The sequence below is a fragment of the Eubalaena glacialis genome, chromosome 4 (assembly GCF_028564815.1).
Source record: "Eubalaena glacialis isolate mEubGla1 chromosome 4, mEubGla1.1.hap2.+ XY, whole genome shotgun sequence".
Classification (NCBI taxonomy): domain Eukaryota; kingdom Metazoa; phylum Chordata; class Mammalia; order Artiodactyla; family Balaenidae; genus Eubalaena; species Eubalaena glacialis.
Window position 1 is genome coordinate 181,763,212 of NC_083719.1, and position 26,318 is coordinate 181,789,529.

General features: G+C 40.1%; 1 protein-coding gene across 1 annotated transcript; it reads right to left on the minus strand.

Moving 5' to 3' along the window:
- Positions 1-9,979: 9,979 nt before the first annotated feature.
- ZNF557 (zinc finger protein 557) lies at positions 9,980-16,560 on the minus strand. The gene is given in 9 exon segments (XM_061189062.1): positions 9,980-10,151; positions 10,153-10,309; positions 10,312-10,515; positions 10,518-10,701; positions 10,703-10,747; positions 11,228-11,310; positions 11,670-11,765; positions 15,462-15,588; positions 16,525-16,560. Coding segments are annotated over 9 exon segments (1,104 nt in total).
- Positions 16,561-26,318: the final 9,758 nt, after the last annotated feature.

Sequence of the window (26,318 nt, forward strand, 5' to 3'; positions counted from 1 at the left end):
TTGATAAATACATACTTTCAAGCCTCAGGGAACGAGTACCATGGTGTGTGGGGTCATTGCATGAACCGCCCATGGTGGAATGCTCAGGACAACCCTGTGTTCCACAGATGGGGGACCCCAGCCTCAGAGAGTTGAAGGAGCATCACCAGGACACCCCTTTTCTGTGTCCTGTCACGTTGGGGATTATAGCTGTGATGGACACACTTTAAGGTGACCTCCGATCAATAATTCCCACTTTCTGGTATCCATAGTTTGTATAATCTCCTCCCATTGAGGATGGGCAGGATATATGACTAATTAACTGTGGGAAAAATGATGAGATGCCTCTCTCATGTTTATGGAACATTGTATGAGTCCAATCTTAGCAAGTTGGAGAGAGAGATTTTACTGGTGGCCTTGAAGAGGCTATGAAAAGGGCTACTTGTAAGGAACTGTGGTAGCCCCAGGACCTTAGAGTGACCTCCAACGAATAGCTGGTACAAAGCTGGTGTCATCTGTCCCCAAACCAGGAGGTAATGAACTCTACCAACAGCCTGAATGCACTTGGGAGCCTATTCTTCCCCAGTCGAGCCTCCGTATGAGGATGCAGCCTGGTGGACACCTTGATTGCAGTTTTGAGAGACAATGAGACCTAGCTAAGGGGTGCCCAGACTCCTGCCTGGTCCACAGAAATTGTGTAACAATAAATGTGTGTGTTGTTTCAAGTTGTTAAATTTGTTACACAGCAATAGAAAACTAATACAAATTAGGAGTTTGGGATTAACTCCTAGTGTGTATACATAGATACACACTACTATGTATAAAATAAATAACCAACAAGGACCTACTGTATAGCACAGGGAAATATACTCAATATCTTCTAATAACCTATAATGAAAGAGAGTCTAAAAAGAATCTATCTATCTATCTATCCATCTATCTATCTATTATCTATCTATCTGAATTACTTTGCTGTACACCTGAAACTGACACAACATTGTAAATCAACTCTATTTCAATAAAAAATTTTAAAAATTTTCATGAGAAAAAAAGTAGAAAACTAATACAATAGCAGAGTTACCCGATTCGAGGTATCGTGTAGATTAAGAGTTATTTTGTGTATGGGGCATAGAGAGTCCTTGCTAAGTGTTAGCTAATATTCATCACCAGCATTGATATTGTCAAGATGCTCCTGGCAGAAGGCATCCTCATGTGCCAGTCTTTTTTTTTTTAATGTGAATCCTAGTTTTCTTTTAAATTGATGTATAACTGACATACAACATTATGTTAGTTTCAGAGGCACAACATAATGGTTCAATATTTATATATACTATGAAATTATCACCATGATAAATTTAGTTAACATCTGTCACCATACATAGTTACTTTTTTTTTTTCTTGTGATGAGGACTTTTAAGATCTCCTGTCTTAGCAACGTTCAAATATACAAGAGTATCATTAACTGTATCACCTTGCTGTACATTACATCCCCAGGACTTATTTATTTTATAGCTATAAGTCTGTACCTTTTGACCCCCTTCATTCATTTCACCCACCCCCACCCCTTTATAGGTTATTAAAAAATATTGAGTATAGTTCCCTGTGCTATACAGTAGGTCCTTGTTGTCTATCTATTTTATATATAGTGGTGTGTATATGTTAATCCCAAACTCCTAATTTATCCCTCCCTGTATCTTTGTTTTAAATTTTTTGCTTTGTCGTCTTTATTATTGCCCTCATTCTACTTGTTTATTGTGTTGTTCTGTTTATAATTTCTTAAGCTGGATATTGGTCTCATTTGTTTTCAGCTTTTTTTTTCTTTTCAATTGTAGGCATCTCAGGTTGTACATTTCTGACTATGAAAACAGAAATAAGAAAGTTATATATAGTATGTTAGAAGTGATCTGTTCTAGGAGAAAAATACAGGGAAAGTGGGTATGGAGTGTATTAGTTTGCTAGGGCTGCCATAACAAAATACCACAGACTGGATGGTTTAAACCACAGAAATCTTTTTTCTCACTGTGTTGGAGGCTGAAGGTCCCAGATCCAGATGCTGACTGATTCAGATCCTGCGGAGAGCTCTCTTCCTGGCTTGCAGACGGCTGCTTTCTTGTTGCATCCTCACATGGCCTTTCGGTGGGAAAGAGAGTAAGCTATCTGGTGTCTCCTCTTATAAGGAAACAAATCCTCCTGGATTTGGCCCCTGCTGACTTCATTTAACTTTAATTACTTCCTTAGAAGCACCATCTCCAAATACAGCCACACCGGGGGTTAGGGCTTCAACATATGAATTCTGGGGGGACACAGACATTCAGTCCATTACAGGGGGCTGAGGGGTTGCTGTTTTAAATAAGATGACCACAGAAACAGTGACTGTTGGGCAAGTGATCATGATTTTCACAAATGTCATGGCTATGATGTTTGTGATGTTTAAGAAATTTCCCTTGTTCTGAGTGAATCATTTTGTAGTTGGATTCTAGATCAATTTATGGTTCTAAATGGGAGGATGAAAGAAATCAAGCGCTAATTGACTTAAATGTCTAATTGGTGATGGTGGGTTTCAGAGGATGGACATACGTTAGTCATCAGGGGAGGCATTTTAACAAGAGCTTGAAGCCACAAAGAGACGAAAAGATGATTCTGCTGGCCAGTGCCAACAGACAGTTCACTGCAATCATTAACTGTTTTTGCTCTGTTATCTAGGTTGTGAACAAAGAAATGAGCCTGAAATGTAGATGCTTCTCATACATTGTAACCAGGCTGTTTGACACCATACTAGGATCCCAATTTCTTTTTAGCCACCCCATGTCCATGGGGACCACCTGTTACCAAAACAAATGTGAATTAACATCTCTCATACTGATGACTGTAGAGAGCATTCCCATTTCTTGCTTTTACTTTGTTGCTATTTTGTAAAAAGTCACAACCAGTATTCTGGTGCACAGAGAGATGAGGGGGATGGCAATTTCATCTGGCATTTTGTAGCTCTGGGTTTGGGTCCTCTGGTTAGTTGATACATATGCTGAAAGAGAAAGAAACTCCTTCCTGGGTTAGTTAACCAATGTGTACTCTACAATCAGTATCTGCAGGTTACAAAACAAAGTACTGCCTCACTGGTTACTACGCTTGGTTCTAGAAACATTTTGGTTTGTGGGTTTAGAGTGGTGAAACACTGCCATCTTCAGGGCGTATTTTGGAATTAAAAAGAAGGATGCTCTACAGGTGTTTTTGTTTTTAGCCTTTGGAAAAATGGATCAAAGTAGCAGAAAATCCTAATTCAAATGGACTAGAGAGATTACAAAATCATGATGATAAGGATCCTTTCAGATGTTTTGCTTCTCTTCTGTTTCTCTCTCTCTCTTTCTCTTTCTCTCTCTGTCTCTCTGTGTCTGTCTCTCTCGTAGCAGAATGCTTGAGTACTGATTCTGGAGTGAGATTGTCAGATTTTTAATCTCTTAGGAGCTGCGTGACCTTGGGCAAGTCACTTAATCCCTCTGTGCTTCCCTGTCTCAGTTTCCTCATCTGAAAACTCACATCATAACTCAGGTTCTCTGAAAAGCGGACACCAAAACAGACTCAGATGTGTGGATAAATGGGAAAAGGAGCTCTCAGTGCAGTGCTGAGAGAGTCTCTGTAAGGCCAATGGGGTGCCCCAGGGCAAAGAGTGCCTGTCAGAAGGGTCCTGCATTGGGCAGAAATGACCTGGCTCTGGTCCTCCCATCCATCAGGCTCAGGCATTAGTTGGGAGCAGCCCAGGGACAACGTGGCTTTGGTGTGAACCCTGAAGCAGGTCTGAAGATGCAGCAGCTGGAGGTGGTCAATTTATTGTATCCCCATGACAGGTTCTCAAAAAGGGAGACCTGAGCAGCGCATGACGGCTGAAAACAGGGATAATGATATCTTCCTTATAGGGATGCTGAGAGGGTTAAATGAGTTAATACCTGAAAGCCCTTAGCACCATGCCTGGTGACTGAAGTGTGAATTTATATGCTTTTCTATCACATTGAGGAAGTAGTGCAAATTCCTATTTTATTCACTGTTTGTTTATCAGGAAGGGAGTTTGGATTTGGATCAAATGCTAAGGTGATGGCTTCTGTTTGTCCCTCCCCAGGACCACTCTCCATGCTATTTCACCATGTTCTCTGCCCACAAAGGCCGACCTATGTGGACTGCAGCAGGTACCCTTGCCCTCTGGCTTCAGTGGGTTCTGACAGTAACATTGCCCTCATTGTCAAGGTGGAGACCTGGAAGGCTGGAGAGTGGGGAGAGGGAGGAGAGGGAGGGCGAGGTGGTTATTCCCCGGGCTCATTTCTTGTGTTACCGAGTCCAAGCTCGTACTGCTTGCTGCACGGCAGGCCAAAAAATCGAGAGAGGAGGTGTTGGGTCAAGGAATAGAGACTTTATTCAGAAAGCCAGCAGACCGAGAAGGTGGTGGACTAATGTCCCAAAGAACCATCTTGCCCAGGTTTGGATGCTAGTTTGTTTTATAGAACAAAGAGTGGGAGGTGAGGAGGTAAAGTAAAAAAAGGCAGTAAGTTGTTGCAAATATCAATATTTCCTGGTTCCGGCCAGATTCCTGAGGGGATGTGTTAATTTCTTCCTTCCTGCAGCCATTCACGGGTGGGACTGGTCAGGGGGTTTCCTGTGAGCTTAAAAAAGAGGTAGAATATTTTAGCTTAGTGCTCTTCACCTGGGAAGCAGGGTTCCCAGAGATGGGCCATTATGTATAATTTAAGCTTATAGGCAACATCCCTTTGTAATAGAATACAAAGGTTCTTCCCTATTACGACACTGAAGCTTACTCTTTGGTCTCTTAAGTTGCTGCCTTTCTAGGAGAAGCCATCCACCATGCCATGAAGATACTCAAGCAGCCCCAGGGAAAGGTCCATGTGGAGGGGAACTGGATTAATTCACTTCCCCCCTTATTACGGTATGTGAGTGCCATTTTTCCCCACATCCTGGCCATTACATGATCTTATTAAACTTAAAAAAAATTCTCATTGATAAATGATGAAAGGAATTTTGGTGTTTCACTTTATATTTTTCTTTTTACGAGAGCCATTTGAATTTTTTGGTGAACTGTGTGTTCTTAGAATTTGCCCTTTTCTCTCATGGATTCTTGGTCTTTTTCTTATTGCTTGGTTCATTAATATCAATAAGTTATTAATATTAACTTATTAATAAGTTCATTAATATTAATAAATTAGCCTTTGTGATGAGTTGCATTTTCCTCTATCTTTTGTCTTCGCCATGTGGGGTTTTTTTGGTTTGTTTGTTTGTTTTAATGAACACAAATTTATTACTTTTTAACTTGTGGCTTCTTGTTTGGTTGAGGGTGTTGGTTGCTGATGTTTCTACCAATTCTTATTTTGGGACAAAGAAGAGAGGAAGTATTCTGGGACTCTGTTTGTCATTTAGGTTGGAGAACCTGGTGGGTTGCCTCTTGAGCACTTGTTGAGATTCTGGTCATTGCTGGGGATACTCACATCTCGTCTTGGGAAGACAAGTGACGCAGGCTGGGGTCTGAGTTGGGTGAGGATGGTGTGGTCTTTCCTGGGTGTCCTTTCTTCCTTGGTGTGTAGGGGATTGGTTGTTCCTTTTGGGGGTTTCCATCATCATTTACGTTGGATGGATATGGACCATTTGATGAAGTTCTTCTGTTTCTAATGTTGGGGTAAGTGGGGGTGGGGTGTCATAGGCTGAGGCTCCTGCCGTTTCTGGTCTGGAGATCTGGGGCGGGGGGGTTATTGCTTGGTGCTCTTATCTTTTCTAGTGTTGGGTGGACTTGACACAGTTACTGGCTGGAGATTCTCTTGTCTCTAGTTTGGGGACAGGTTTGGGGGCATTAGATGGGGCTCCACTTATCTCTGGTTGGGGGGCTGAAAGAGTCACTCTCTGGGACTCCCCTTGTCTGTATTGTTGGTATAGGTTGGGTGGGTCACTGGAGTGAGTTCCCCATTCTCTAGTGATGCAGGGAAGCTAAAGGAGTCCCTTCTGGGGCTGCTGTCATTTCTAGAATTTGAAGTGACTAGGGGGTGCTTGTTGGAGTTCCCAACATCTCTCATTTGGAAGGAATAGAGGTGTTGCTTGTTACGACCCCGTCTTTTGTGCTTGGGGTGACTGGGGGATTGCTACCTGAGATCCTGTTGTCTCTAGTGTTGGGAGGGGATGGGTGGTCACTTCATAGGGCTTCTGTCAGCTCCAGAGTTGGATGCAGACTTTGAGCATCACCTTGTGGGCTTCCTCTAAGCTCTAGTCTTAGAAGGTGAACTGGGGGATCACTTGCTGTGTCTCCTCCAACACCCCTAGTTTTGGGGGGTCAGTTCAATGAGTTTTTAAAACATTCTTTTTAAAAATTTTAGATTTCCAAAGAAGTTATAAAACCACACAGGGTTGTTTTATATGGTCAACATTTATTTATATTTACTCATGTTTTATGTTTCCTGCTGACCTCCATGCAGTCCTGGAGTTATGTGTCTCCACATGGAATCATTTTCCTTCAACCTGAAGAACTCTTTTTAGTGTGTCTTGAAGTGCAGTTCTGCTGGTGATTTGTTTTTTCAACTCTCTCTCTCTCTTTTTTATTTTTTTATTTTTATTTTTATTTTTTTTAAAGCTCTCTCTCTCTTTTTTAAACACCACTTTGGAAAATATCTTTATTTCGTCTTCACTTTTGAAGAATACTATGTCAGATTATATGATTTTTAGATTGACAGATTTTTTTCCATTCAACACTTTCGATGTCATTCATTGTCTTTTTGCTTCTTTAGCTTCTTCTAAAAAAAAGTCATAATTACTCTTATTGTTGCTCCTTTGAAAGAAAGTAATGTGTCTCTTTTCCTTGGTTGCTTAGAAGTTTGCAGTTTGTTTTTAATTTTCCACAATTTGTCCATGTTCCCTCCATTTGAAATATATATATTTCATAGTTATTTTGAAATCCTTGTCTGCTAACTCCAATATCTGGATTGTTTCTGGGTCAGCTCCTATTGATTGATATACTCATAATTGGTAACAGTTCCATTAATCCTAAATTCCCTTTGTAGTTATCCCCTCTCTCATCTCTAACTCCTGGCAACCACTGATTTGTTGTCCTTCCCTATAGTTTTGTCTTTTCCAGAATATCATACAGTATATGGCTTTTTGCCTTTTCACTTAGCAAAATGAGTTTGCTTCAAATTGAGATGTAATTTACATGCAGAGCAATGTATGGATGTTAAGTGTACAGTTCAATGAATTTTGACAAGTGCACAGACCTATGTAACCTATACCTCTTTCAAGATATAGAACATTTTTCTCATCCCACAAAGTTCCTTCTTGTCCCTTCCCAGTCAGTCCCAGCTACTGCCCCACCTCTCTTGCCTCACACTTAGAAGCAACCACTGTCCTGATTTTTCCCCTTACCACAGACAATTTTCTGCCTGTTCCAGAAATCTATATAATTAGCATCATACAGCATTTAGTCTTCTGTCCCTAGCTTCTTTTGCTTGGCATCATCCTATAATGAATTTTAATTAATTTACAACAAAAGATAAAATGCATACAGAATGTTCCCAATACACCAGACAGTCTCTCAAGTGCTTTATGTGTATTAGCTAATCGAATCCTCAACATAAGTTTATGAAGCAGGTACTCTCACTGTTCCCATTTTACAGATGAAGAAACTTGGGAACAAAGAGTTTGTTACTTGCCTAAGATAATCAGGCTATTAAGAGGTAGGGTCTAGGGTCTCTCCAGAGTCTGTACTTATAACTCCTATGCTATAGAGCACTGCCTCTGTACCAGACATGGTTTATGGCACAGGATCTACAGGGATGAATCAAACACACAGTCCTTGCTTCATGGTGTTTACAACCTAGAGGGGGTTGGGATGGGGAGTGTCAAATAAAGTAGGTAGAGAGTCAGATAGTGATAAGTGCTATTGAGATAACTCCCAATACAGAAGGTAAGAAATGTGAGAATCAGAGACTTGCTCATTTATTTGGAGTGAGAATACAAACCTCTCAGTTCAGTGCACATTTGAGCAGAGACCTAAGTGAACTGAGAGTAAGCCTTGTGAGGGGATATCAGTGAGGGCAGTACAGAGACCTTGACATTGAACTGTGCTGGGGTGCTAGAGCTACAGCGTGACTATAGTGTGGGAGATAAACAGGGGCGTGGTGGAAGGTGAGGTCAGCTATGTAGTGGATCCTGATTGTCTGGAGCCTTACAGGAAATGATAAAGACTTTTCATTATAATCTCAGGGCATGGGTGTATCACTAGACCAGAACCATCCATGTTAAAGAGACTACAGAATTGCAGGCAGAGTGCAAGGAAACCAAAAAGGGATAGTGCATATTCAGTGATGGGAAAAAGAGCAATGAAGAAGAGGTGAGGGGAGCAGGTAGTTATTCACATCTGGGGATGTAGTGAGCACAGGGGAGAGGGCTGCACTACAGGGGCTGAGAAGCCAGGGATAGCACCCAGACCTCAGTTCTCCTGCAGGGATATGCCATGGCATGGATTCACTCTCTTCCATCCCTCTGATTTCCTACCTGGGTTTTCTACTGACCAACCCAAAGAGAAGCCCTAAGGCAAATGAACCCGTTGATATAGTCCATCAACCTCCCTAGGCACAGAGCCAATTGTTTGCCATTCCACATTCCTTATACAGTGTTCCTCTATGGTGTGATTTCTCAGGTATGTTTTAAGATTTAAGAGATGAGTGTCCTCTGAAGGGTTTTCCATTTTGATGATATTTGTAGGGTTCTCTCTTGGTGTGAATTGTTCTCTGATTCACTGGAGATGTCACAGAACTGAAATCCTCTTGTTTCTCTCCAATAGGTAATTTTTGTGTGTGTGTGCACAAAAAAATTCTGAGTTGTTGAAGGTTTCACCACATAGACTGCATTTATAAGATTTCTCTCCAGAGTAAGTTAACGTGTGGGTTATTGAATGCGATGCCATATTGATTAGATTAGAGGGGTGAAGGTCTTCTGAAAGGTTTTCAGCCTCCAAGATGGTTCCCAGTGATCTCTGTCTGCTAGTATTCAGACCTTGTGTAGTTCCCTCCCACACCGAGTCAGGATCCATCTGGGTGACCAACATGATACAGATGAAGAGAGAATATGTCCTTCTGAGGTTAGGTCATAAAAGACATTATGGCTTCTGCAATGGCTCTTTGGGGTCACTTTATTTGGGGGGAACCTGCTGCCATATTGTAAAGGCACTCAGCACTGTGGAGAGCCCTACATGGTGAGGAACTGCAGGTCCCATGCCAACAACTGGCTCTAGTTTGTCAGGCATATTGAGTAAGCTATCTTAAAGTGGACCCTTCAGTCCTAAAGACTTCTGATGACTGCAGTTCTGGCTGCATCTTTTTATTTGTTTGTTTATTTATTTATGGCTGTGTTGGGTCTTCATTGCTGCATGTGGGCTTTCTCTAGTTCTGGCTGTACTTTTCATTTGTTTGTTTGTTTATTTATTTATGGCTGTGTTGGGTCTTTGTTGCTATTTATTTATTTATGGCTGTGTTGGGTCTTCGTTGATATGCGTGGGCTTTCTCTAGTTGCGGTGAGCAGAGGCTACTCTTTGTTGTGGTGTGTGGGCTTCTCATTGTGGTGGCTTCTCTTGTTGAGGAGCACAGGCTCTAGGCGCGTGGGCTTCAGTAGTTGTGGCACGCAGGCTTAGTTGCTCCGCGGCATGTGGGATCGTCCCAGCAGGGATCAAACCCAGGTCCCCTGCATTGGCAGGAGGATTCTTAACCACTGTGCCACCAGGGAAGTCCCCTGGCTTCATCTTGACTGCAACTTCATGAGGGATCCTGGGCTAGAACTACATAGCTAATCTGTTTCTGAACTTCTGGCCTACATAAATTGTGAGATTATGTCTGTTGTTTTAAACCACTAAGTTTTGGGGCTCATTTGTTACACAACAGATAATTTATACATCCAGCAAGAGCTCCCAAGATGTCTGAGGGATGAGAGGTCAGCAAACGCTTTCCCAGAGCCACTGCATTCATATCTACCTATTATGGATTCTCTTGTGCACAGAAAGGTAGGAGTTACTGCTGAAAGATTTCCCACAATGATTACACCCATAGGGCTTTTCTCCAGTGTGAGTTCTCATGTGTTTCTTAACAGATGAGAGATTATTAAAGGCTTTCCCACAGTCACTACATTTATAGGGTTTCTCTCTTATGTGTTCTCTTGTGCACTGTAAGAGAAAAGCTACTGCTTTAGGATTTTCCACAATCATTACATTCACAGGGTTTTTCTCCAGTATGAGTTCTCACATGCTGCGTCAGATGTGAGCTCTTCCTAAAGGTTTTCCCACAATCACTGCATTCATAAATTTCTCCCCCGTATGGATTCTATTGTACCCAGTAAGGGAGGACCTCATGCTGAAGGCCTTGCCACACTGATTACATTCATAATGATTCTCCCTTGTATGAATTCTCTTGTGCCTTTTGAGGATACATCTGGTGTGGAAGACATGAAAACACTGGTTACATGAATAGGGTTTTTCTCCAGTGTGAGTTCTCACATGCAGTCTGAGGGATTACTGAAGGCTTTCCCACAGTCATTGCATCCATAGGGTTTTTCCCCATTATGTATTCTCTTATGAACAGTGAGGTAGGATCTGCTGCTGAAGGATTTGCCACATTGATTACAATGATAGGGTTTTTCTCCAGTATGAATTCTCTTCTGCTGAGTAAGGTTTGATGTTATGCTGAAGACTTTAAAAACACTGATTACATTCCTTGAGTTTCACTCCAAGAAGACGTTTCTCCTGTTGATTATGAGATGAATGACAACTATAATTTACAATACTTTTAATATTCAATGCTATCATAGGAATTCTCCCTCCCAGGGACTCTGTTATATATAAAATTACTATAATTCGTGTGTTTGCTACACTGAGTGCTTGTATATGGTTTCTGCTAGTCTGAGTTCTTAGAAGCTAAAAAAGATAGATGTTTTGCCACATCTAAGCCCTTATCCTATTCACAGAGCATTTTCTGATAAGTTTAAGACCAATTTATGTTTCAAACACTCAATATCTGAGTCACATTTATGCAAACAATTACTTGTAGGAATGTTCAAAGAAAAAATAATTTTGGAGATAACTTATACTTTACTCCAAATTCACAACAGTTTCATGGTGTCTCTCCAGAGGCAACATTTTCTCTTGGGAAAATGACTCTCTTGGTAACTTTGTGGCTTTTCTAATTTATGGCATTCTGCCACTGTGGAAAATCAGAACTCTTACTATTGTTATACCTTTAGATTGCTCTTTTCGAAAAACATGCTGCTTAGAAGTTAACCCTTTGGCTTTAAGTAGAACCTCCAAATCTGAAACAAATTGAAAATAAATTTAAGTTGATGAGAAAAGAAAAGGTATAAAGCATATATTAGTGAAGGCAGACCCTTCACTAAGGGATTAGGGTTTTTCAGGAGGTTTGCAATAAGAGGGACATGGGTATGAAATTTTAGGTATTCATCTGAAGCCAAAATAAGGTATGAGATGATGAACAGAAAGTTAAAGAGAAAGGAAAAGAAAGTACACAAGGAAGCTCATACCAAACGGTCTTGGCCTTGTCAGAAAAAAAGGGCATTTTACAGTGTTTCCCAGGACATTTCCTAATGTAATACTAAACTCCCAAGCCACGGGAGATGTTCCTCACAAGGAGTCATATCTACTTGGTGCTCACCTGGACAGGTGCCTGGGGGGATTCCTCTCTCCTCTGTCATCACTTTATCTTCTTGCTCCAACTTGGAGATCAGACTGGGTTTATCAATTTGATTTCCTATATATGGAGAAAGCACACATGATATAGGGAGACTATGCAGGGGAAAACAGTGAAACTGAAGCCAACACTTCTGAAGATGAGCAGGCAGGAGCAATGGAATATTTATCCCTAAATTTGAATAATATAGTAACCACTTATCTTTCATGAAAAAAAAAATGCAAGTGTCCTCAGTCAATATATCTAGGGTGATTTGGGGATAACTGGTTCCAGAAGCTCATGCACAAATTCAGATGCAGACTTAAAAGCCCCAAAAGTTTTATGCATAGTCAGGGCATGGAATAGATCTTCAGTTCATAAGGAAGAGATTAGATTACCCATGAGGGTAGGGACCATATCTGTCTCATTCACCACTGTATTCCTAATTCCTAGCACAGACCTATATACATAGAGGTGCTTAAGAAAAGACTTGTGAAATGAACCTATCTATGAGATAGAAACAGAATCACGGACATAGAGAACAGACTGGTGGTTGCCAAGGGGGAGGGGGAAGGGGGAGGGATGGAGAGGGAGGTTGGGGTTAGCAGATGTAAGCTTTTATATATAGAATGGATAAACAACAGGGTCCTACTGTACAGCACAGAGAACTATATTCAATATCCTATGATAAATCATAATGGAAAAGAATATATATATATAAAAAGAATGTATATATGTGTATAACTGAATCACTTTGCTCGACAGCAGTAATTAACATAACACTGTAAATCAGCTATACTTCAATAAAAAAAGAATTAAAAAAAAGACTTGTGAGAAGTGATGTCAGTAAAAATGGTGGCGCAGGGAACCCCCAGAGTCCAATACACCACAGAAAAACAGCAAATAAACTGGCAAAAACTGTCAGCATCAACTTTATTGAAAGTCTTGAAAGTTATCATAAGTTTACAGCAACCAGGAAAATACTTAATCAAGACCAACAGGTGAATCTGGTAAGAGAGCTTTGTGACATTTTCACTAACCCTGGCCTCATCACCTGCTCCTCACTTTGGCAGCCACACTGAAATCAACAGTCTGTGTTCCTAGTATTGGTGGGAGCAGAATGGATCTTGTGCTCAAAGAATTGTGGTTGTTTGTTTTGACCTATCTGGTGGCTCCTGAAGGATTGGCTCAAAGGGTTTGCTTTTATTTTGTCTAACTTCAAACTCTCCCAGGGCTGAGGTGGCAACAGGGAACGGAGGACCAGAGCATGGGCTGAACACATTTAAATGTATCAGCCACTGCTGCTAGGGCAAGGGAAAATCATTGAAGCAAATGTAAGACTAACCAAAAGGTCTGGGAGCAAAAGTAGGGAATTAGAAGCTTTGGGGAAAAAGGGCTTTGAAAAGCTCTCACATATTCCTAGGAATATAGAAGGCCATGCACATAGCCACAGCTGAGTACAGTTGGGTACATGTTCAGGAAAGACCTGAGAAGGCACTAAGCCCTCTCCTCTGATTGACCTTCAGGCTTCTGCACAAGCAAGAAGTAAAGGCTAAGGCAGAGTTGTAAACTGCCTGATTAAGTTTTGAAGGCATGGTCCTACATACACACAGAGACCATCTGCAAAGACTGAGAGTTTGGGGATTCCAGGTGTTTAAGGGAATCTATGACAAATCACTAGCTGAGCATTAAGCTAACAGAATAGAGATTTCAGTGGCCACACACAACAAACACAGACATTACAAAATTTGTTCAGAAATGTCACCAAACAACACCAACAGCAACAAGTAACAACAAGCCTTGGGGATGGGGGAATCTTTGATTTATGGAATTGTCATATTATAATATTCCAAATGTACAGTTTTCAACAAAATAATTATGAGGCATGCAAAGAAACAAAAAAAGCATGGCCCATTACAGGAAAAGAAAATTAATAGAAACTGTCCCCTAGGAAGGAACTTAGTAGACAAAGACTTCAGATCAGCTATTTCTAGTATGCTCAAAGAGTTAAAGGAAATCACATTCAAAGAACTAAAGGAAACTGAATTCTCACCAAATATAGACCATCATAAAGAGAGAGAAATTACAAAAAGGAACCAAATAGAAATTTTGGAGTTGACAAGTACAACTGAAATGAAAATTCAGTAGAGCAGTTCATTAGCAGACTTGATCTGGCAGGAGAAAGAATCAATGAACCTGAAGACAGATCAATTGATACTGCCAAATCTGAAGATGACAAAGAAAAAAGAAAAAACAACAGCGCGTAAGAAACCTTTGGGATACCATCAGATATCCAATATATGCATAATGGGATTCCTTTTATGCAGGAGAGAGAGAGAGGAGACAAAGAAAGGGGAAGAAACAGCATTTGAAAAAAATAACGGCCCCCAAATCCCCCAATTGATGAAAGTCATGAATCTACATATCTAAGAAACTTAAGAAACTCCAAACAGGATAAACTCAAAAGAGATCCACACTGAGACACATAATAATCAAACTGTTGAAAGCCAAAGACAAAGAGAGCATCCTGAAAGCAGCAAGAGAGAAGAAACTCTTCATGTATAAGGGATAATCAATAAGATTAACTGCTGATTTCTCATCAGAAATCATGAAGGCCATAAGGCAGTGGAGCGACATATTCAAAGTACTGAAAGAAAAACAAAAAAACTGTCACACAAGAACTCTATCTCTGGCAAAACTATCCTTCAAGAAAATGAAAAGACAGTCCATAGAACTGAAAAAATATTTGTGGACCATATATCTGACAAGGGACCAGCATTCAGAATATATAAAGAACTCTTACAACTCAGCAACAAAAAAACAAATCAGTCCATCCCTCCCAAAATGGGCAAAGGACTTGAATAAATATTTCTCCAAAGAAGATATACAAATGAAAAACAAGTATATGAAAAGATGACTGATCTCATTGTTTTTTAGAGGAATAAAAATAAAACCAAAAAACCAACAATGAGATAGATACTACTTTGTACATACAAGGATGGCTATAGTAAAAAAAAAAAAAAAAGAAGAAAGAAAGAAAGAAAGAAGAGAAAAGAAAAATAAACAAGTGTTGGTGAGGATGTGGAGAAGTGAAACTTTCATACATTGCTGTGGGAATGTAAATGGTGCAGCTACTATGGAGAACAGTTTGGAGGGTCCTCAAAAAGTTAACAGAATGACTATATGATTCAGCAATTCCATTCCTAGGTATATGCTCAAGAGAACTGAGAACAAGTGTTCAAGCAAAAATTTATAAATGAATGTTTGCAGCAGTCCTATTCACAATAGCCAAAAGGTAGAGACAACTCAGATGTCCATCAGCTGATAAGTGGATACTCAAAAAGTGGTATATACATACAACAGAATAACATTCAACCATAAAACAAGGAATGAATCCATGCTACAGGATGGCTGAACCTTGAAAACATTATGCTAAGCAAAAGAAGCCACACACAAAGGCCATGTATTATATGATTCCATTTAGATGCAATGACTAGAAAAGGAAAATCCATAGGGACAGAGAGTAGATAAATGGTGGCCAGTGGCTGGGGCTAGGCATGATGATTATGGGGTTTATTTTCAGTGTGATAAAAATGTTCTGGAATTAGATAGTAGTGATGGTTGCCCAACACTGTGACATTACTAAAAGTCACTGAATTGTACATTTAAAAATAGTAAAATGGTGAATTTTTCTGATCTGTTAACGTTATATGAACTTTTAAAAAAAGTCTTGTTACCTGAGTCATTAAATAAATGCAGGAATGATGTTAGGCTTACCGAGTGATGCCAGGTTCCTGCAGTTCTCCAGCACCACATCTCTATACAGTGTTCTGTGAGAAGGGTCCAACAGTGCCCACTCTTCCTGGGTAAACTGTATGGCCACATCCTTGAAGGTCACAAAGTCCTAAACCATCACTAACATCATGGCTAGCCAAGGACCACCTTCACCAAAGTTGAGAGGAAAACGGCCGAGGATGACAGAACTAGGGATGAGAAACCCAAAGCAGAAGTTATGGAGACAGGGTTCTAAGCTCTGCTCTCATTTGCTTCTCAGCTCAGCCCTCAACGCTCATCTCCTGTCTACTTATGCCCACTCCCGAGGTTCAGTGCATCTCTAACAGCAATGAAAAAAAAAAAAAAACATTTGCACCAACATGGATAGACCAAGAGGAGATTATCCTAAATGAAATAAGCCAGACAAAGAAAGACAAATACTGTACAAAACCAGACAGTGGGCCCGATCTGGTCCATGGGCTGTAGTTTACCAGCTCTGGATTTAAAGGATCCCAGAGGGAAAAGGAAGAATCTTTATATAAAGTTGAAAATGTCCTCTAAAATATAGGTGGTTGTCAACCTGAATTGTCTGTGATGAAATAAAATTTATATTTTAAAGCAGCACAAGAAAATTTAAGAGTAAAATTCTCTCTCTCTCCATGGGACCTCCTCCTTCCCCTTTTAATGTATGGTGTGCATCTGCATTATACATTAACCAGACTTTCTCAAAGGTGGGAATGCTTGCTCGACTGTGAAGATCTATTTTTCCCCTTCTTCTGATGCTAGTAATGTAGTTTCTTAAAAGATTAGTGTTCTTTCCCAACTCGGGTCATGGTGACTTGCTGCTTGGCTTTATATGTGCTTACCTGGACTATGTATCTTTGGAGAACTTTATGTAAAATGTCAGTATGTCGTTTTGAGCTACGATCCTTTGTCTCGAAAATATATATGACTTTGCTTTCAACTTCTAATAGGCAGGGCAGTTCTCAGAGCTTTCTGAGAGTCTGTCTCCTGGGTTATAATCCTCAGGTTGGCTAGAATAAAATGTTCTATTTCTCCTTCTTACCTTGATTGTGAATTGAATTTTCGTCGACAGCCCCATCTGTAAAATGGAATAAATACATCGACTTCATAGGTTCTAATACAGGACCTGGTGCATAGATTTGGTGCTCAGTAAGCAGTACTCTCTCCCACCCTCACCTATTCCCACCTATTTGTACTTCCCTCCTCATACACACACTCAATTTCGTGGATGTCTGAAAAACACATATTGAATTGCCTGTGTGGAAAAAATCTTATAGAAACACAACTTATGCTAGACTCCCCAAGTAGTCTTAACTACCCAAGTCCTTCTTATCATGCTTTTTGCATCTTGGACACTTCTTTATTGACAAAAGTCAGTCTCTCAAAACCAATAGGATTATTAAAAAAAAAAAAACTTAAAATACTGACAACTGTGGACCAATATGTACAGTTGATAAAGAGAACACTGAAAAACCATTTAAAAAGATGTGTGCTCTATAGTTAGATTAGGTTGAGATTCATTTGGAGCTGACTGTAGGTGGATACTTGTCAAATATCACTGAGTGCTCCTGAAGGCCACCACCTCCCCCTCCCAAACCTCGGGTGGATGACAAGATGGGGCAGGGACATTGCAAAGTGATATCCCCACCATCTCCTCTTCCTGGGCCCCTGGGCACACAGGCAGACATTTCCCATGATCCATTTCAGATAGTCCGGGGCATGTGGCTGAATTCTAGTGAGTGGGTGTTGGTGGCAATGATGTAAGCCTGGGACCTGTGTAATAGGGAAGAACAAATCTCATTCCATATTGCATCTGTTCCCTTTACTTTAACCTTTGTGCTCTGTTGCCTGTGCTTAGTCATGCTGAGTTTGCACCTTTTGTAAAAGAATGTTGCCTATAGCCTGAAATATACAGGATAGCCTATTCTGGAGGCTCTGACCTTTCAGAGTCCATTTATATAGAGATAAAAACTTGCAAAACAGAGAATAACATTTGTCTTGTTGGAGGTTTACAGGGACATCATGACCTGACCTACATGGACAGCTGCAAGAACAAAGGATTCCTACATGAAGAGGTTTGCAACAACTAACCATGCCCCTCCCTCACCTGCCCTTTAAAATTGCTTTGCTGAAACCCTTTGGGAGCTTGGGGTTTTTTGGGCATGAGCCACCTATCTCCTTGCATGGCCGTGCAATAAACCTTTCCCTGCTCCAAACTCTGACGTTTCCATTTGTTTGGCCTCACTGTGCATCAGGCATACAAACTTGCATACGGGAACACCTGCAGTTTTCCAGCTGTCTTCCCCTTCAGCTGCATCCAAGGGCGCCACATGTCAAAACAGTAAAGCCACAAAATTAAAGTTGATAAATCCCCAAGACTTACATAGAGAAGGGCCCCTTGATCCAAACTGGACTTTTTCAGAGCAAAGAGGTTAACCTTTTCTGTGTTAAGCCACTGAAATGTAGGACATATTTGTTGCCGCATCATATTTTAGCCTATTAATCATCACTATATCCAAAGAGTGAAACAAACAGAAAGATTGAAGAAAATTTAAGTACACATAGTGAAATTGCTTCCAAATCACATTAATTTCTATCATATTAACAATCATCTTTTCTGTATTAATTCATTTATTCTACAAAGATATAATGAGCACCTATGATATACTAGGTGCTGGAGATACATGGATATCTTCCTTTCTATTCATCAGCACTTAAATATCCTCAAACATTTGCTATCTTTAAAAATTTTTTTCTTTTATTGAAATTTAGTTGATTTACAATGTTGTGTTAATTTTTGCTGTACAGCAAAGTGATTCACATATGTATACATTCTTTTTCATATTCTTTTCCACTATGGTTTATCACAGGGTATTGAATACAGTTCCCTGTGCTATACAGTAGGACCTTGTTGTTTATCTATTCTTTATATGTTAGTTTGCATCTGCTAATCCCAAATTCCCAATCCATTCCTCTTCCACCCCCCCCCCCTTAGCAACCACAAGCCTGTCCTCTATGTCTGTGAGTCAAATATTTGCTATCTTAAAGGAAACAAGATAGTACCTATTTGATCTTCAACTTAAGTGGAATAGTGCATACTTTACACACACAATCTGCACACACATATCACATTCATATAACACTGCACACTTACTACCAACCTACCAAGTTGACTAGAGATATAGGCCCTATGAAGCCCCAGAGAAATCCCTTCTTGCCTCCAGATTTATTGAGATATAATTGACATATAACATTGTGCATGTTTAAGCTGTACATCGAGATGATTTGATATATGTATGTAATGTGAAATGATGACCACAAAAAGTCAGTTAACACATCCATCACCTCACAGTATGAGGGTGTGTGTTTTTGTGTGTGTGTGCTGTCAGGGTGGGGTGGATTGTGCCCCCTTGTGGGATGGCAGAGATTCCACCCATGGGAATTCATTCCCATCCACTCTGTGGGCTTAGCTATCCTATCTTTTGGCCAGCCAGTGCAAAAGGAATGTAACAATGCACCATATGTGATTTCAAATTTTTGAACAAACACATGAAAAAAAAACAGAAGTAGATCAAATGCACTTTTAAAACAATTTACTGAACTCAAGAAATCCAACCTTATCAGTTGAATTGTCACCTACACCAGGATGAATAAGATAAGTTCTCTCTGAACACAGTAGAAGAAGCAGATGTCCACTCTTCCGGAATGGTCTGTGCCAGTTCTTGATCATGGGGTTGGCCTGTGGGGACAATCCCTTTAGAAGAGACGTCTCTGGACCTTGGAGGGTGGCCTGGACTTGGACTCGGGGAGGGAGGCAGAGGTCTGAATGCAGAGCTGCTCCAGGACCCTAGACCAGGGAGGTCCAGGCTGAATTCAGCCAGCAGGAGGCACATTCCTGGACGGGGCTTGGGCAGCCTGCAGCAGTCCTGAGGGGCAGTGGGCCTGGGGAGAAGTTTGAGGGGGAGGATGCCCAAGGAAGAAGGGCTGATCACATGGACCTGATGGGCTGAGGGTCCCTTTGGGGGCTGGAGGCCTTGGAAAGCCTCCCACACCTCCAGACTCATTTTTGTACTCATCTCTGTGCAAAGGACAATACCCAGGCATGGGGATGCGGGAGAGGAGTGGTGGGGGTGGTGTCCTGGCTGGTGTCAGACCTCCACCCCCAGCATGGCCCAGGGATTCACCTGGGCCAGCAGATGCAATTGTTTTAAGGTATTTGTAAAATCCAAACAACTTTAAAGTTCTCCTTCGCTGCGGTAACCCTACAGTCCTTTTAGTCTCTTGTTCCCACAGACCTGTGGGGGCCCCTCCAAGGTCTCCTCCCTTTGACTGCACCCGAACTCATTCTCAGGCTGGGAAATTATTCTATAACTGACCTCTGGAATATGCAGCTGATCAGCCTTCCTGGGTGTCTAGAGCATAAACCATCTTTTTCTGCTTGGCCTCAGTTTCATGGTCTCATTGTTTCCTCTGTGAAGTTGGGACACCTTTTTTTGAGCTTTCTCTTGAAAAACAAAATGAAATGTGACATTTGGACAAAATGTTGGACTAAGGCTGCTACCCATGGAGAATGTTACAGCTAATTTGGATATTTTATTCTTCTTCTTTCCCTGGAGTAATGTGTCTCAAATTGTAAAGTTGTATCACAAACACTGGAGGGTTTTTAAAACTCAGATTGTTTGACTTCAACCCAAGTAAGTCTTGGGTGGGAATGGAGAATTTTTATTTCTAAGAGGTTCCCAAGTGCTGTTGATGCTGATGGTACAGGCACCACACATTGAGAATGGGATTCTGGGACATTACGAAGCTGATGTGAGGCAAGGACAGAAAGTTGGAGGTCATTATCCAGTGCCAAATCCAGACCAATTTATTTAATAAATTATTCAAACACTACAATTTTACTTCCTGAAATATTTTAAATAGATCAATTTAAATACACTTATGCAAAGGTATCATCGTTTATTTTTTTAACATCTTTATTGGAGTATAATTGCTTTACAATGGTGTGTTAGTTTCTGCTTTATAACAAAGTGAATCAGCTATACATATACATATATCCCCATATCTCCTCCCTCTTGCATTTCCCTCCCACCCTCCCTATCCCACCCCTCTAGGTGGTCACAAAGTACCTAGCTGATCTCCCTGTGCTATGCGTCTGCTTCCCACTAGCTATCTATTTTACATTTGGTAGTGTATATATGTCCATACCACTCTCTCACTTCGTCCCAGCTTAACCTTCCCCCTCCCCGTGTCCTCAAGTTCATTCTCTACGTCTGTGTCTTTATTCCTGTCCTGCCCCTAGGTTCATCAGAACCATTTTTTACTTTTTTTAGATTCTATATATATGTGTTAGCATATGGTATTTGTTTTTCTCTTTCTGACTTACTTCACTCTGTATGACAGACTCTAGGTCCATCCACCTCACTACAAATAACTCAATTTCGTTTCTTTTTATGGCTGAGTGATATTCTATTGTATATATGTGCCTCATTTTCTTTATCCATTCACCTGTCAATGGACACTTAGATTGCTTCCATGTCCGGGCTATTGTAAATAGAGCTGCAATGAACATTGTGGTACATGACTCTCTTTGAATTATGGTTTTCTCAGGGTATATGCCCAGTAGTGGGATTGCTGGGGCGTATGGTAGTTCTATTTTTAGTTTTTTAAGGAACCACCATACTGTTCTCCATAGTGGCTGTATCAATTTACATTCCCACCAACAGTGCAAGAGGGTTCCCTTTTCTCCACACCCTCTCCAGCATTTATTGTTTATAGCTTTTTTGATGATGGCCATTCTAACCAGTGTGAGGTGATACCTCATTGTAGTTTTGATTTGCATTTCTCTAATGATTAATGATGTTGAGCATTCTTTCATGTGTTTGTTGGCAATCTGTATATCTTCTTTGGAGAAATGTCTATTTAGATCTTTGGCCCATTTTTGGATTGGGTTATTTGTTTTTTGGATATTGAGCTGCATGAACTGCTTGTAATTTTGGAGATTAATCCTTTGTCAGTTGCATCATTTGGAAATATTTTCTCCCATTCTGAAGGTTGTCTTTTCATATTGTTTATGGTTTCCTCTGCTGTGCAAAAGTTTTTAAGTTTCATTAGTTCCCATTTGTTTATTTTTGTTTTTATTTCCATTTCTCTAGGAGGTGGGTCAAAAAGGATCTTGCTGTGATTTATGTCATAGAGTGTTCTGCCTATGTTTTCCTCTAAGAGTTTGATAGTGTCTGGCCTTACATTTAGGTCTTTAATCCATTTTGAGTTTATTTTTGTGTATGGTGTTAGGGAGTGTTCTAATTTCATTCTTTTACATGTAGCTGTCCAGTTTTACCAGCACCACTTATTGAAGAGGCTGTCTTTTCTCTCTTGTATATTCTTGTCTCCTTTATCAAAAATAAGGTGACCATATGTGTATGGGTTTATCTCTGGCCTTTCTATCCTGTTCCATTGATCTATATTTCTGTTTTTGTGCCATTACCATACTGTTTTGATTACTGTAGCTTTGTAGTATAGTCTGAAGTCAGGGCGCCTGATTCCTCCAGCTCCGTTTTTCTTTCTCAAGTTTGCTTTGGCTATTCGGGATCTTTTGTGTTTCCATACAAATTGTGAAATTTTTTGTTCTAGTTCTGTGAAAAATGCCAGTGATAGTTTGATAGGGATTGCTTTGAATCTGTAGATTGCTTTGGGTAGGATAGTCATTTTTACAATGTTGATTCTTCCAATCCAAGAACATGGTATATCTCTCCATCTGTTTGTATCATCTTTAATTTCTTTCATCAGCATCTTACAGTTTTCTGCACACAGGTCTTTTGTCTCCTTAGGTAGGTTTATTCCTAGGTATTTTATTGTTTTTGTTGCAATGGTAAATGGGAGTGTTTCCTTAATTTCACTTTCAGATTTTTCATCGTTAGTGTACAGGAATGAAAGAGATTTCTGTGCAATAATTTTGTATCCTGATACTTTACCAAATTCACTGATTAGCTCTAATAGTTTTCTGGTAGCATCTTTAGGATCCTCTATGTATGATATCATGTCATCTGCAAACAGTGACAGCTTTACTTCTTCTTTTCCGATTTGGATTCCTTTTATTTCTTTTTCTTCTCTGATTGCTGTGGCTAAAACTTCCAAAACTATGTTGAATAATAGTGGTGAGAGTGGGCAACCTTGTCTTGTTCCTGATCTTAGTGGAAATGGTTTCAGTTTTTCACCATTGAGAATGATGTTGGCTGTGGGTTTGTCATATATGGCCTTTTTTATGTTGAGATAAGTTCCCTCTACCTACTTTCTGGAGGGTTTTTATCATGAATGGGTGTTGAATTTTGTCAAAAGCTTTTTCTGCATCTATGGAGATGATCATATGGTTTTTCTCCTTCAATTTGTTAATATGGTGTATCACATTGATTGATTTGCATATATTGAAGAATCCTTGCATTCCTGGGATAAACCCCACTTGATCATGGTGTAGGATCCTTTTAATGTGCTTTTGGATTCTGTTTGCTAGTATTTTGTTGAGGATTTTTGCATCTATGTTCATCAGTGATATTGGCCTGTAGTTTTCTTTCTTTGTGACATCTTTGTCTGGTTTTGGTATCAGGGTGATGGTGGCCTCGTAGAATGAGTTGGGGAGTGTTCCTCCCTCTGCTATATTTTGGAAGAGTTTGAGAAGGATAGGTGTTAGCTCTTCTCTAAATGTTTGATAGAATTTGCCTGTGAAGCCATCTGGTCCTGGTCTTTTGTTTGTTGGAAGATTTTTAATCACAGTTTCGATTTCAGTGCTTGTGTTGGTCTGTTTATATTTTCTGTTTCTTCCTGGTTCAGTCTCGGAAGGTTTTACTTTTCTAAGAATTTGTCCATATCTTCCAGCCTGTGCATTTTATTGACATATAGTTGTTTGTAGTAATCTCTCATGATCCTTTGTATTTCTGCAGTGTCAGTTGTTACTTCTCCTTTTTCATTTCTAATTCTATGTATTTGAATCTTCTCCCTTTTTTTCTTGATGAGTCTGGCTAATGGTTTATCAATTTTGTTTATCTTCTCAAAGAACCAAGTTTTAGTTTTATTGATCTTTGCTATTGTTTCCTTCACTTCTTTTTCATTTATTTCTGATCTGGTCTTTATGATTTCTTTCCTTCTGCTAACTTTGGGGTTTTTTTGTTCTTCTTTCTCTAATTGCTTTAGGTGTAAGGTTAGGTTGTTTATTTGAGAGGTTTCTTGTTTCTTGAGGTAGGATTGTATTGCTATAAACTTCCCTCTTAGAACTGCTTTTGCTGCGTCCCATAGGTTTTGGGTCGTCGTGTTTTCATTGTCATTTGTTTCTAGGTTTTTTTTTTTTTTAATTAATTAATTTATTTATTTATTTATTTTGGGCTGTGTTGGGTCTTTGTTGCTGTGCGCAGGTTTTCTCTAGTTGCGGCGAACGGGAGCCACTCTTCGTTGCGGTGCGCAGGCTTCTCATTGCAGTGGCTTCTCTTGTTGCGGAGCACAGGCTCTAGGCACACGGGCTCAGTAGTTGTGGCTCACGGGCTCTAGAGCGCGGGCTCAGTAGTTGTGGCACACGGGCATAGTTGCTCCGCGGCATGTGGGATCTTCCCGGACCAGGGCTCGAACCCGTGTCCCCTGCATTGGCAGGCGGATTCTTAACCGCTGCGCCACCAGGGAAGCCCTGTTTCTAGGTATTTTTTGACTTCCTCTTTGATTTCTTCAGTGATCTCTTGGTTATTAAATAGTGTATTGTTTAGCCTCCATGTGTTTGTATTTTTTACAGATTTTTTTCCTGTAATTGATATCTAGTCTCATAGCATTGTGGTCGGAAAAGATACTTGATATGATTTCAATTTTCTTAAATTTATCAAGGCTTGATTTGTGACCCAAGTTGTGATCTATCCTGGAGAATGTACCATGAGCACATGAGAAGAAAGTGTATTCTGTTGTTTTTGGATGGAATGTCCTATAAATATCAATTAAGTACATTTTGTTTAATGTATCATTTAAAGCTTGTGTTTCCTTATTTATTTTCATTTTGGATATCTGTCTATTGGTGAAAGTGGGGTGTTAAAGTCCCCTTTTATGATTGTGTTACTGTCGATTTCCCCTTTTATGGCTGTTAGCCTTGGCCTTATGTATTGAGGTGCTCCTATGTTGGGTGCATAAATATTTACAATTGTTATATCTTCTTCTTGGATTGATCCCTTGATCATTATGTAGTGTCCTTCTTTGTCTCTTGTAATAGTCTTTATTTTAAAGTCTATTTTGTCTGATATGAGAATTGCTACTCCAGCTTTCTTTTGATTTCCATTTGCATGGAATACCTTTCTCCATCCCCTCACTTTCAGTCTGTATGTGTCCCTAGGTCTGAAGTGGGTCTCTTGTAGGCAGCATATATACGGGTCTTGTTTTTGTATCCAGTCAGCCAGTCTATGTGTTTTGGTTGGAGAATTTAATCCATTTACATTTAAGGTAATTATCGATATGTATGTTCCTATTACCGTTTTCTTAATTGTTTTGGGTTTGTCATTGTCATTTGTCATTTTCCTTTTCTTGTGTTTCCTGCCTAGAGAAGTTCCTTTAGCATTTGTCGTAAAGCTAGTTTGGTAGTGCTGAATTCCCTTAGCTTTTGCTTGTCTGTAAAGCTTTTAATTTCTCCATCGAATCTAAATGAGATCTTTTCTAGATAGAGTAATCTTGGTTGTAGGTTTTTCCCTTTCATCACTTTAAATATGTCCTGCCACTCCCTTCTGGCTTGCAGAGTTTCTGCTGAAACGCCAGCTGTTAACCGTATGGGGATTCCCTTATATGTTATTTGTTGTTCTTCCCTTGCTGCTTTTAATATTTTTTCTTTGTATTTAATTTTTGATAGTTTGATTAATATGTGTCTTGATGTGTTTCTCCTTGCATTTATCCTGTATGGGACTCTCTGTGCTTCCTGGACTTATTAACTATTTCCTTTCCCATATTAGGGAAGTTTTTAACTATAATCTCTTCAAATATTTTCTCAATCCCTTTCTTTTTCTCTTCTTCTTCTGGGACCCCTATAATTCAAATGTTGGTGTGTTTAATGTTGTCCCAGAGGTCTCTGAGACTGTCCTCAATTCTTTTCATTCTTTTTTCTTTATTCTGCTCTGCAGTAGTTATTTCCACTATTTTATCTTCCAGGTCAGTTATCCGTTCCTCTGCCTCAGTTATTCTGCTATTGATTCCTTTTAGAGAATTTTTAATTTCATTCATTGTGTTGTTCATCATTGTTTGTTTACTGTTTAGTTCTTCTAGGTCCTTGTTAAACGTTCCTTGTATTTTCTCCATTCTATTTCCAAGATTTGGGACATCTTTACTGTCATTACTCTGAATTCTTTTTCAGGTAGGCTGCCTATTTCCTCTTCATTTGTTTGGTCTGGTGCATTTTTACCTTGCTCCTTCATCTGCTGTGTGTTTCTCTGTCTTCTCATTTTGCTTAACTTACTGTGTTTGGGGTTTCCTTTTTGCAGGCTGCAGGTTCGTAGTTCCCGTTGTTTTTGTTGTCTGCCCCCAATGGCTAAGGTCGGTTCAGTGGGTTGTGTAGACTTCCTGGTGGAGGGGATTAGTGCCTGTGTTCTGGTGGATGACGCTGGATCTTGTCTTTCTGGTGGGCAGGACCGCATCCGGTGGTGTGTTTTGGGGTGTCTGTGACCTTATTATGATTTTAGGCAGCCTCTCTGCTAATGGGTGGGGTTGTGTTCCTGTTTTGTTAGTTGTTTGGCATGGGGTGTCCAGCACTGGAGCTTGCTGGTCATTGAGTGGAGCTGGGTCTTAGCGTTGAGATGGAGATCTTGGGAGAGCTTTCACCGTTCGATA